The 13,306-nt window shown below is 47.8% G+C and overlaps 1 protein-coding gene across 8 annotated transcripts in view; it reads left to right on the plus strand.

Moving 5' to 3' along the window:
• Positions 1-13,306, plus strand: part of D430042O09Rik (RIKEN cDNA D430042O09 gene) — a 166,941-nt gene that overhangs the window by 120,996 nt on the left and 32,639 nt on the right. For all 8 annotated transcript variants that reach the window (XM_030242515.1, NM_001081022.2, NM_001358287.1 and 5 more), the window contains one exon: positions 879-1,016. In XM_030242515.1, the coding sequence (XP_030098375.1) occupies positions 879-1,016 (138 nt within the window). The remainder of the gene's footprint in view (positions 1-878; positions 1,017-13,306) is intronic.

Below are 13,306 nucleotides of genomic sequence, written 5' to 3' on the forward strand. Positions count from 1 at the left end.
TTAATTACATTCATTGTATGTTTGGGGCAGGGCGGGGGATCAGAGGAATAATTCTTAAGAGCTGGTTCTCTCTTTCCACCTTGTGGGTCCCAGGGATCAGACTCAGGTTGATAGCCTTGGCAACAAGTGCCTTTACCCACTGAGCCATCTCACTCGCCCAGCTGCAGTTTTTGTTCCATAGAATGTAGAAATATCCTAGGAGGTGACTGGAGCAGAAAGTCTCCTGATTTGGCTTTACCCATATGCCACCAAAGCTCTCCCATGGGAAATGGTGTTGGTGAGGATGAAGATGCCAGCAAGCACCTGGTTCTGATGCTCTGTGTCCTCCAGGGCAGCCTTGGCAACACTCTGGCTGCCCCCTGCCTCACACAAGAAATACAAACAGAAGCCCCCTGCACTTGGAAACCCTGAAAGGAGCAGCCTGCTCCATGCCATGGCCCTGTTCCAGCACATGGCTCAGACATTGCTTTTTCTCCTCTATTCTCAAATTTGAAAAATTCCATAGGGTTTGACAAAAGAAAATCAGAGGCTCTGCTTGCCAGGCTAATCAAACAGCGCCAGCAGAGGCTTTCTCTAGGCCCCCCTGGCATCCCTCCCCACACCCAGTGCCCTCCTCAAAGCCCATTAAGCTGATTAAAATAAAGCCTACTGCATTTTGAGTTCCATCTGGCTGGCAGCTTTTTGCAGGGACAGGGTTGTTGGCGCTATGAAGTGCAACTGGAAAGGGGTGAGAGCAGAGGGCAGTACTTACTATGGAGATAAGGTGGCCCCGCCCAGGCCTTAGATGTCTGCTGGTTTTAATTAGCCAGAGTCTCTGGCCTTTTGCCCTGAAGACAGGCAGAAATGTCTCTAACAGTTCCCATCCCTTGGCATTTCAGAGCAAGAAGGACCCCCCTGTGTGGACCTGCCCCTTCCACCCACCACTTCAGCTCTATTTCATTATTCACAACATGCGACAGCTTCGTGACTTCGGTCTGACCATGATCAAGGTTCGGAATTACTGGACAGCAGATGGGGTAAGTAGCAGGTCTGCCTCCTCACAGCTCACTTGGTGGTGCACACATTTAGCAAATTGCCAGTGGCTTGAGTTCTAAATGAGTCCAACAGGAGTCTCACTGAGAGCCACCAGGAGCAGAATGTATAGCTCCTAAGGTTTAAGAAGTAACCATGATGACGCTCTATCTCATGTCATTCTGCAAAGATGAGCCTATGTACTCAATGTACTCCAGGCTCATTCATTTAGCACCATATCTAGTTAATATGCAGTGACAGAGCCTGGAAAACTGCTCGCTCGCTCTTCCTCTTTCTTTCTTTCTCTCTCTTTCTTTCTTCCTTCCTTTCTTTCTCCCTTTCTCTCTTTCTCTCTTTCTCTCTTTCTTCCTCTTTTTTTCTCTTGTTTTTGTTTTTTTTGTTTTTTTTTTTTTTGAGACAGGGTCTCTCTATGTAGCTCTGGCTATCCTAGAACTTTCTCTCTATAGACCAAGCTGGCCTCAAACTCGGAGACATTCTCCTTCCTCTGCCTTCTGAGTACTAGACTAAAGATGTTCACACTGTTGGTAATTTGGTAGGGATTCCATGTGTCAGACCAGGCTCATGTATACCAGGCCACAGAGGTTTGGAGCTAGCTCTTCATGGCTAGCTCTCACCTTGGCTGCAGGCCCATTTGGTTCCAGAGTCCACCCTTGCTCGGTACCCTACACTATCCTGCCCTTATCCTTCCTTCTCCAGCCTGTCCTTCATGAGTTGATCTGCTTTAGTTCTTCACCACAGTGGGCACGGCACGCCAGGGGCTGTCAGCCTCTTGATATGTTCTGAGGAGACAGATACAGAAGACACAGACTGCCCTGAAGGCAACCGTGCTGAGCTGCTGACAGACATGGTGTAGACAAATCATGCAGTCTGCTGAAGCCCTGAGCAAGGTGAAGCAGGCACTAGATGTCTCCCACGGAGGTGCCAGAGAACCCCACAGGCACAGAGTTAGCAAGAAGGGGCAGGGCGCTGTCAGTCTGCCTTGTTTCCTTCTTCAGTAGGCACGGGGTCAAGAATGGTCATGCTAATGCAAGACATAAGGGACCAAGGCACAGGAAAGAAGCTGACTCCAGCCTCCATCTTTTAAAAAGACACTATAGAACTATGGGATCTGAGGCCATTTGTAGCCAGAGAGGGAAGACACAGCTTCAGTGAATGGCCTCAATAGAGGAGACCCAGGCCATATGTTGACACTTTGAACCATTCCCCGAGCTTGGGAACTGCTGTGGGGTGGTCTGATTTTATTTGTTCTTTCATTTGTTTGTTTATTTATTGAGAAAGGATCTTATTATGTCATCCAGGCTGACCTGGAATTTACCCTGTAGCCAAATCTGTCCTTGAACTCTTAATCCTCCTACCTTAGCTCTCCAGTCTGTCCCTAGGGAAACCCTGTCATACTCTCTTCTGCTTCCAACCGTAGAGTTCCCTTTGACCCAAAAGATCAAGGTCAGACTGCTGGTGTGACATCTGAGCCTCCTAATGTTCCTGCTCCAGTCTCTGCCCCCCTTGCTCATGCCAGGCATCCTGAGTGCTGGCTGCTGTGGTCACACCCTTGTCCCTGCCTACCTCCCCATCCCACTCTGCTCCAGATGCTTGTCTTGCAGATTTCTCAAAAGCCCAGGTGATGCTTTCTCCAAGAATCTTCCCCTGCTCTTGAGCCACTTCTGGGCCTTGTGAGCCTCCCTGTCCCCCTGAATAAGTTGTGGGCTCTAAGACAGTAGGGTCAGAGGTCTCTACCACTCATCTATGCCAAAGAGATGAGCAGTTGACAGATGGGTGACTGAATGAATGAATGGGTGAGTTTGCTTTTCTATAGCCCATGAGCAGCTATGTTGCCCTTTCTTATACAAGGATTTGAGAGTTGAAGCGAAGCTGACCATCCTCCAAAAGAGCCCTTAATACCATCTTCCTCTCCTCTGTCCTCGCCCTTTCTTCCCACCCTCCACCCCTGCTCTCCTCCCCTCTAGTTCTTTAAACAATCAGCCTCCACCTATGGCTAGCACATGTTTTCAGCACCCACCAAGTGCTGAACACCACAGACCTGGAGACCCCAGGTGGATACAGTTCCTATGGCTCTACTCAAGGGCCCTACTGCCCCGACCAGCAGGAAACTCCCTTTGCTTTCTGTCTTTTGAAGTCTTTCTTTCTCAATAAATTCCGAAAGTATACATTTGAGAAAAGTAAGTATCTGGGTTATGTAAGGAGGACCCCCAAGGACCTGGGACCTGTGAGCTCCCTTCCTCCCTGGCCATCTTTTAAGTGCTCAGAGCCCCATGACCATTCTGTTGAGGATCCCGGGTTTGCTGGCTTTTTCCTGCATGTGTTCCCCACATCTTATTCTAGAATGAGAAGTGAGCTGCTGCAACTTACCCAAGCCCATGCCCCATGGCTCACCATGGTTTTGGGCCTAATTTACACACTGGACCACCATGCTGAGAAATCGTGTGCCTCAGCCAAGACAAGCCCTTATTTACATGTACTTGGCTTTCCTGGGACATGCAGAATACTAAAGGGGCTCAGGACCTCCGAGTCAGGGGAGCATTGGAAGCTTACTGTGGGTGGGAACGTGGGGTCCTGACACCCAGGGCAGAGCATAGAGCAACACTGCAGAATACTGCTTACATGACACACAACCATCTGTTGCCAGAACTTACCAGGGGCAGAAAAACCCAAACAAATGCAGCTGTGGCTTGGTCGATTTAATATTCTCCAGAGAATGCTATTGCTGTGTGTTTTGGAGGAGATAAAATGAGAGTTTATAGGGAATATAGCTTAGCCTGCAGACACAGCTTGTTAATGCGGTGTTTTGTGTACGGGAGTCTGAGGAGGGAAAGTAAAGTGGGGCGACAAGGCTGACTTGGGATGAGGAGAACCCTTGACTGGCATGTGCTGGCTGCTACATCCTTGGGTTAACATTTACAAGCTCCTCTCATGAGGCTGCACTGTGAGTGTGAGCTGCTCTGAGAAGAGGGACTTGGTAGGGAAGAGCAGAAGGCCACACTTCACAGCACACAATGTCTGCTGTGACAGCTGTCATTTGCTCACTACTCTACAATCAGGCCTCTGAGAGGCATGTACACGTGAGAGTGAGTAACTGAATATGGGAAGCAGCTTATCTGACCACCAGCCATCCTATGGCTGGTGACAGTTCTCCCTGTCACCATGAAGAAGCTGATTCTGGAAAAGTAAGACCCACTCTGCAGATGGCCTGGGTCTCTTGGTCTGATTGGAAGTGGATGCCTGGGGTGCTGCCCTGAGGACCTTCCCTCTGGTTCATTGGGGTTCACTGTGGTTGATTGGCAATGTCTGCTTAGGGCAGGAGGCGGGTAGGATGACATGTCTGCTACATCTTTTTATGTTCCACACACATAGAAGATTTACCCAGCTGGGAGGCACAAGGGACTGGTCTGGTTAGAGAGTATGAGGATCAGGTGGGTTTCCTTAGCAAAGTGACAGTTGTGGCAGGGAGGGGGGCAGCAGTCTCTGTGGTAGTTGATTGCGTGTCTGCTGTGGTTTGGAAATGGGCTCCATCTGATGTGAAGTTTAGAACACTTCCTGGAGTAGTTTAAATCTGGAAAGTCACCTATAGGTTCCTGTTTTGAATGCCTGTTTCTCAGTGTGGGGGATAGGTTTTGGGGAGTTCTGGAAGCGAGACCTGGCTGATGGAAGTAGGTCACTAAGAGAATGGTTATTTAGCCCAGTTGTAGTTCCAGGCTCTGCTTCAAATTTGCTGTAATGAGCTCTGCCAACTTTTCTTACTGTAGTGAACTGAGCCCCCTGAGCCTGTATGCAAAATAACCTTTTTTTTTTTTCCATAAACAGTTTCTGCCAAGTGTTTTGTCATAGTTATGAGAAAAGTGACTCACTGCCCTTTGAAGGGCTGGTTTGTTCTCCCAAGGCCCCATGCTAGCTCTCAGGTGATGGCTGGTTTAAAAAGCACACGCTCTCTGAGCTCTTTAGCTTTCTGCCCTCTATGTGATCTCCCACTCCAACACACCCCTCTGTGATGCTCTCAGGCTTTTGAGACCTCCACAAAACCTTGAACCTCTAGAACCATGAGTTAAATAAACCTCTTTTCTTGGTAAAGTTACGCAGCCTTAGGTAACTTGGTGTTATTACAGAAAACAGGCAAATGCACCATCCTCATAGACTTCCGCTGACTCCCCATGCTCCGTTTTCCTTTATAACAGTCTGAGTTATCTGTGCTGTCCTTGTTAACCACACTGCCACTGTCACCCTTAGTGCCAAATCCAAGAGGCAGCTCCAGCCTAGATACCGTAGGGAGTGAAATGTGGTCAATAGCCTGAGAAACTTCATTTCAAAGTTAATTTAAATTCCATTTTAAATATCTATGTACAACGTGGTGACTGTACAGTGGGTTGCACAGGCCCTTGTGCTCGGACTATAACAAGCAAATAGATATGGCCCTGTGTGAATAGCCCTGTACCTTCTGAAAGCAAATCAAAGGTAAAACAAGAATATAAATGAGTGTGAGAGTTCAGTGCTAAGTGTTGAGAAGACATTGGGCTAGGGAAATGACTTGGTTACTGTTCTAATGCAGTGACAAAACACTATGGCCAAGGCAACTTATAAAAGGAAGTGTTTCATTCAAAAGGAAGAGCTTATGGTTTCAGAGAGTTAGAGTCCGGATGGCAGAGCAAAGGCATGTATGTCTGAGAGCTCACATCTTGAGCCACAAACAGGAAGCAGAAAGGCATACTGGGAATGGCTCCAGTCTTTTGAAACCTCAAAGCCTATTCCCAGTGAGACACCCCTTCCAACAAGGACACATCTCCTAATCCTTCCCAGACAGATCCAGCTGTTGAGAACCAAGTATTCAAGCATACAAGCCTATGAAGATCATTCTCATTCAAACTGCCGTAAAGAGCTAGGGAGAAGAGGAGGAGCCATGGGAAGAATATTCCTGTTAGGGGCATAGCAAGAGGAAATCCAAGGGCAAGAACATGCTTAGCAAATACCAGGACAGAAGTCATATGAGTGGCCAGAACCTGATAGACATAGACAATCAAGAGGAGGCCCCAAAGAGAGGCAGGGCCAGGTTGTGTGGCCCTGAATGGTTGGTCCTTATTGGTAAGAGAACAGAGGTGTGGTCAGAGCAAGAGTCCCTGTTAGAACTTTCCCACAAGAGAGCAGTCTACAAAACCATCATCTTGTTACATGATGATGGCAGTCTTCACAGCTATATGCTTAATGTCATAAATGTTGTTCTGGGTACATGAGGATGCTCAGGTAAGTCCTGGCTTCCTATCTCCATGTAGATACCAGCCTTAGAATCACTGAAATGTTCTTAATAGGAGACAGTTTGACCAAAGGACCTAAAAGGCCACTTTTAAATGGCTGCTGTCTGAGGGATACTGAGGGCAGGAGGACCCAGACAGTAGCCTCCAGGTCTTGCCTAGCTAGGAACAGCATGGCTTGGGCACAAGCCATTCTTGAGTTTGCCTGGCTTCTCTGACAATATCAAGTGCATTGGTCGCTGTTTTTCTGGAAAGAATTCAAGTGATATAATGCGGAGACTGTTGAGTGTCAACACAAGAACATTCCTACCCTGCCACTCCTGGTCTACCCCAGAGCATTTGAATGTGAGCCCTAGCTTATAGCCCTTTTCAATTCATGAACACTTTAGTTCCCCTGGACACTCAAGTTTATGTTTCTTCCTAATAACCCAATGTCTAATATTACAAGGCTGGACAGTAATTATTATTTTGCTCTAATCACCATTCCATATTTTTTTACTAAATACTTTATTTCCTTTACTTCCCATCACTGCCCTCTCTCCTTCTCATCCTCCCATCACATGGTCCCTCCTTCCTCCACCCCTCCCTGTCACCTCTGAGAAAGGGGAGGTTCCTCTCTGAGTCCTAACCTACCCTGGCATCTCTAGTAACTGCAGAACTAGGCACATCGTCTCCCACGTCTCCCACGGAGGCCAGACAGGGCAGACCACTTAGGGGAGCAGGATCCATAGGCAGGCAACAGAGTCAGGGTAAGCCCCTGCTCTACTTGTTGGGAGACTGGCATGAAGACCAAGCTGCACATCTGCTATACATGAGGGGGTGGGGCCTAGGTCCAGCCCATGTATGCTTTTGTTGGTGGTTCAGTCTCTGGGAGCCCCTAAGGGCTCAGGTTAGTTGACTTTATTGTCTTCTTGTGGAGTCCCTATTCCCTCTGAGTTACTCAATCCTTACCATTCCAAATTTAAACAGCCCAATTTGTCTCAAAATGTTTTTTCTTTTAAAAAAAGTTTAAAATTTTGAATCTGATCATAGCAAACATTTACTTAGCTGAGGTAGGTAAGCTGGTGGCATTCAGCAAGAGACTGGTGAGCAGGGGGTTGATCATTAGCATAAGGCTGAGATGTTGGCCTCAGAGGCTGGCCTAGGCCAAGCTTTGCTAGCAGGACAGGTTCAAACTTAGGATGGCTGAGGCCCCATGATCTTAGTCAAGAGCAGGGTGTGCTGTGCAGGGCAACTATGTGGCAGGGCTATGGTGTCAGCTAGCATTGTCTCAGTAGCCACGTTAAGTGACTCAGAGTTGAGTAGAGTGGCATATGCCTGTAATCCTAACATCAGGGTTTGCCTTGGTTACATAGAGACCCTGTCTCACAAATTCCAACACCACCAAACTTGGCTAATCACAAAAGACAACTCCTTGGTTTTTATGACAGAAGAGGCTCTGCCGGTAGTTCTCTACCTGTGGGTCATGACACCCCCCCCCCAGAGGTTGCATATCAGATATTACATTACTATTGATAACAGTAGCAAAATTGCAGTTAGAAAATAGCAACAAAATAATTTTGATTGGGGTCACCACAACATGAGGACCTGTATTAAAGGGCTGCAGCATTAGGAAGGTTGAGAACCACACTAGCCTAGGTGATGGTTTCAGATGTGGCAGAAGCCAGGAATTCCCATGGTGTCACCAGAAATCTACCTCCCTCTGAATCTTTACTGCCCTCTTAATGGCTTTATCTTCAGGCCCCAAATGACTTCCTCTGGTGACATCAGGCCTGCTCTTGATTTGGGAAGTCCCTGCAGAAAGACACTCTTCTAAGGAAAGATCAGAAGTAACCACTTGTCTAGCCATGGGGCTGGATCTGCACTGTCCACATAAAGAGATGAGGGGAACCACGTGACCACTTACCTTTGCTGAGTAGTAGGTGTGTTCATTGGAAGAGGCAGGGCAGTTATCCACTTTAGGCTAGGAGGTAAGTGACCTTGGCAAGTTAATTGAGTTATCTAGGCTAGAATGATACTCATATCGCATTAAACACAATTTATCATCTCTGTGTGTCTGGTTCTTAAGAACTGGAAAGAAGAAAGAGGGAAAATGAGAACTGGGAAAAGGACCATGTGGCAGCCATGGGGCTTCAGTGTGTCACAATACAAGTACCACTACATCTCTCATTAAATAAGGACCGGGAACAGGAGAGTGTACTCAGCGCTTGCACACAAGTGCACACTCACAAATGCTTCTAGGTGAAGAAGCATGGGATTTCTGAACATACTGGGATCTGAGGTGAAGAAGGAAGAGCCTCCGTTGAAGCACTGGTACCTAGACATGGTGCAAAGGCTGGCCTTTACAGCAGGAGATTTCCCCTAGATCCATAAAGGCATCCTTCTAGAACTTTGCTGGGGAGATGCTAAGGGGTGCTCATCTGCAAGCTCCCAGCCCCAAGACTCTGTGGTGCGGGTATGGATCCCATACATCTTCCCAGTGAGATTTGACAATGTTTGTGTGGCCCAGCTACATAACAATGGACTTGTCTACCCACAGGTTCCCATTCCAGAATCCAACCAGCAGCATAAAAAACAGTCAAGAAAAAAATCTCTGCAGTATATCTTTTTATCTTATTCTTCCCTAAACAGTGTAGCATAACAATTTCCATAGCATTTACATTACATTAGGCTCTATAAGTCACTTAGAGATGGTTTGGAGGAAGTAGGAGGCTATACGTAGGTTATGTGCAAATTTGCGATGTTTTATACACAGGACTACAGCATGAGACAATGCTGGTACCCACAGGGATCCTGCAATAAATCCCCCATAGATACTGAGAGATGGCTATAGGTAGAACAAAATGTGGAAGGGGGTGTGTGCACACACACACCCACTGCAAGGTGCCCAAGACCATTACCTCTAAGGAGTAGGAAATGGTTTGTGGGACTTAATTAGGAGACTGGGGGCTCAGAGTTCCACCCACATGAATAATTCAGTCTGGGCCAGCCACAGCCAGGACTAAGCTCTAGCTAGACAAAAGGGAGGAGGGAAAGTTTTAATGCTTGCTTGCAGGGTGTCCAGGACTGTGGGACAGTGCAGACTTTTGTTTCTGTTCCATACTCCAGTATTCCTTATCAAATAGGCCCACAGATACAGTAGTGTGTACTGGAAATATTTGAGATGCAAGCTGCAGGCCAGGCAGGGGCTCAGAAACCCCCTGCTGCACAGAGCTCATTCTTCCCTCCCTGCCTTCCCTGCCTTCCTGTCTGCCACAGTCAGAATTCCTGAGCTAATGCTGAGCAGTTGCTTAGGTGGGGCTCTCAACTGGTCACATAAGGGAAGCAGACATGTTTTGGGGGCCAGACATCTCATTAGGAAAGCTAGGTTGCCCATCCACCACTGTCTGAATAGGAAGCCCAGCTATGCCCTGCCACCTCTTTAAATGAATGTTTCTGTCTAGCCAGATGTTTCCATGGTGGTAATTTTCAGAACTGCTCCTTGAAAGCTGCCCGTGCCATCCCCCTCCACGAGCCGTTTGCTGATTAATTCACAGCACATGCTTGCTCTGTGCCTCCACTAAACAGAGCGCACATCCATATAAACATGTAAAAGCGTGCTTTGAACATCGACTTTTCTGACAGCCAGCAAATAGTAGCCTGCCATCCCACAATTGGATGATTGAAGCCAAGTTCCTGTGGAGGGACTCAGGTTTGATGGCTCTCCTTCTGAATTGTTCTGCAAACCTATCTGTGGTGATCTAGGGATTTAGTTAGAGCTTGCAGGGAGGCTAAGACATGGGGATTGAAGGTAGGTAGATAGGATAGCCCTGGGGCCTCAGAGCGCACAAATGCCAAACACAGATTACAAGCCAAAGCAAATCAGGAGTGGCCTAGGGTGGGACATGGAGGGTAGCCACAGGGTGCCATCTTTTTTCCTCTTTGGGCTTAGGAGAATGTCCAGGCTAGTCAAATGTCAGTTCCCTGATGATGCCCAAGATCCTACTGTGTGCTGTGTCCTCGGGCAGTGTGGAGGACCTCTTCTGACTTGGAGCTTCACTCGGTTAGGAGAGACAAATTAGCAGCCAAGCCGGGGCTGGGGGTGTAGAGCTGCAATCCCAGCACTTGTGATGTGAGATCTCAAGTCTGACACTCTGTTTGAAATGAAAAAGGCCCCTTAGTCAGCTATGATGGTGCACACCTCTAATCTCTCACTAGGGAGGCAGAGACAGACAGATCTCTGAAAGTTTGAGGCTTGCTTAGTCTGAATAGTGAGTTCAGGACAGCCAAGGCTATAAACCTTGTCTTCAAACAAAAAAACAAAGAAAGAACCCTGCCCCTAACCCTCCAGAAATGCTGATAAGAGAGACCATTTCAGAGACTGAGGCACTCAAAAGCATCAGGATAGAGAGAGGAATGGGTGGGGTGTTCTTTAAAGCCTGGTGTTGAGGAGTCTCTGAAGGCAAGAAGAGTTGGGCTGTGGCAAGGAGCAGTGTATGGAGGCAAGCAGACCTGGACCTAGGACTATAAATAGGTAGTTAGGGTTGACAGAATGGAGTCACTGGGTGGTTTGGGCAGGAGGCAGCTGTAGTCTGACTGAAGTTGTTTTTAAGTGAGTCTGGCTGCTATGTGGGAAATGAAGTGTGTGTACAGGGTGACAGTGTGGAATGGGAGCAGAGAGACCAATTAGTTGAATCTGGTGTCTCTGGAGAGATGACAAAGACCTGCACTGGGGCAGCAATGTCTGTGGGAAATGAAGTCAGATTGGGGAGGAAAGAGACAAGGAACTCCTTGACAGGTTGGCTGTGGCGAGGCAAGGACAAGGAGGTCAGAGAGGAGCCTAGGGTTTGGAAAGCTGACTGACTAGAAGTGTGTTGAGGAGAGGAGAGGTTTGGCTTGAGGAAGTGATGTAGGACTCTGTTGGGAGCTGTAACTCCAGCACCTGAGAGCCAGAGGCAGAGAGACCCCAAGTTCAAGCTAGCCTGGGCTCTATTCCTATATTGTTTAAGTATTTGATGGATCTGAAGCACATATAGGTTGAAATCCCCAAGAGGAGAGAGAATGCCAGTCATCCCTTAAGGGCCAACGGAGAGGTCAGGACTAGAGAGTCAGGGGATGGGCATCCCTGGGCCATAGAGACATTCAGAGCCTTGGGCCATGGTGAGTATAAGACACTCAAAGAACTAGCCTTAAACCTGGAGCAGGCCAGGTACTGAGGCCCAGATGAACTTGTGGGGGTTGCAGGAGTAGAGACAAGCCAAGGAGGCTGGGCAGGAGAGTCGCCAGCTAGGCAGAAGCCAGATAATGCCGGCATAGCATATATCATCACTAAAGCCCAGCCAGTGGATTGTGAAGGAGGAGGAACAGCTATCTATTTTTCATGCTGAATCAGGTGTAGCAGGGGGGCAAGAGGTACCCTGGCTTTGGCTTTGGGTCAGACCCTGTAACCCACTGTCAAAGCTGAGGGAAGGGGTCTGTCATGGTGACACAGACACGGGGGTAAGCCATTGCTCTAGCTGTGGATGCCTTGAAACAGTGGATTGTATATTGAGTTCAAACAGGAACCTGTTGGGAAGGGAGGCAAGAGGCCAGAAAGAGGGGCAAGGGTGTCAATGACTGCTTCATTGTAGGTGTGACAGCAACTTGTGAGAACTTCTGTAGAATAGAATACTCAGCGATCGGACAGGAAGAAAGCCTCAGACTCTCACAATTTGGATGCATCTCAGAAAAATCATGGTTAAATTAAAGAAGCCAGGTAGAAAGAGGTACACATTACAAGCTGTATGTCAAAATTCTAGAAAATGTGTTACTTTATAAAAGGGACCTGTTGAGATGCCAGTGGATAAAAGCACTTAGTGTCAAGCCTGATGACCTAAGTGTCATCCCTAGTGTACCTAGTGTGCACATAGTGGAAGGGACTATCTCCCCCAGGTTGTCCTCTGACAGCACATGTATACACAGAGAGGGGGAGGGGGAGGGGAGAGAGAGGGAGGGAGAGAGGTTGTCTGAGAAAGCAGGGAGGGAGAAGGATTTCAAAGTGTATCACTTGGGGGTGATGGGAGTGTTTGTTATCCTAAGTGTAGAGATTGTTTCAGGCAGATGTACCAAGAGGCAGTAAAGAGCTGTTTACTGACTGATGTATGAGTTATATTCCTTGATAAAGCCTGGGAAGAGTTCTACCACAGAAAGGAGGGAATAGCTAGTGTCTGGAGAAGGGATGGTCTTACTTTAAGCATGAATAGATGCATATCAGAAACATGCATGAGAAAAGGCCATGCGTTTAGGGAATGAGGGGATAGGAACCTTTCTGTGAAGGTCACTGTGTCATGCTGGCCTGCCTTATCCACATCTTGGTGCAATGGAAAAATTTCTAGAAAAGTTAGTAGTAGAGCAAGGATTCCCTAAAACTGCCATATCAAGGCTGCAGCCTTGGTACCTGTTCCACATCCCCTGGGTCTTTCTTTGACTGCAGCTGAAGCGAGTGGGTCCCTGGCATGCGGGCACTGCTTGCTGTGCTGTCTGCTGAGGGATGTGCCCAGCTTGTGATATGTGAGGGCTTCTTGCCCCAGGGGCCACCTCTAGGGAGCAGTGAACAAATGCACTAACTTCTGTCTTTGGGACATACTCCCAAAGTAGCCTGGATTCCTTGTAGAGTCCCAACAGGAGGGAGCCCCAATTGCCCCCGGCTGTGAAGCACTCAGACACTTTTGGGAGCATCCTCCTACCCTGTCTTACTTTCCCTACTTCCTCCTTACACCAAGTCCTTGTCTTCGGCTCTTCTTTTAAGATACTCAATGTGAGATAGCCGAGGAGTCCAGGAGACTGCATTTGACATGCACACCAGATCTGCTTGATGCAAACGCCCCAGGAACCACACTGCATTTTAGTTTACATAAAATACATGTATTTGGGGGGTTGTTTGGTTGGGTTTTGTTTTGTTTTCTTTTGTTTTGTTTGAGACAAGAGTCTCATTTTGTAGCCCATGCTGGCTTCCAGTTCACTATTTCCTGGGGCCTGGGAAGTGCTAGAATGACAAGCAT

The sequence above is a fragment of the Mus musculus genome, chromosome 7 (assembly GCF_000001635.26).
Source record: "Mus musculus strain C57BL/6J chromosome 7, GRCm38.p6 C57BL/6J".
NCBI classification, from domain to species: domain Eukaryota; kingdom Metazoa; phylum Chordata; class Mammalia; order Rodentia; family Muridae; genus Mus; species Mus musculus.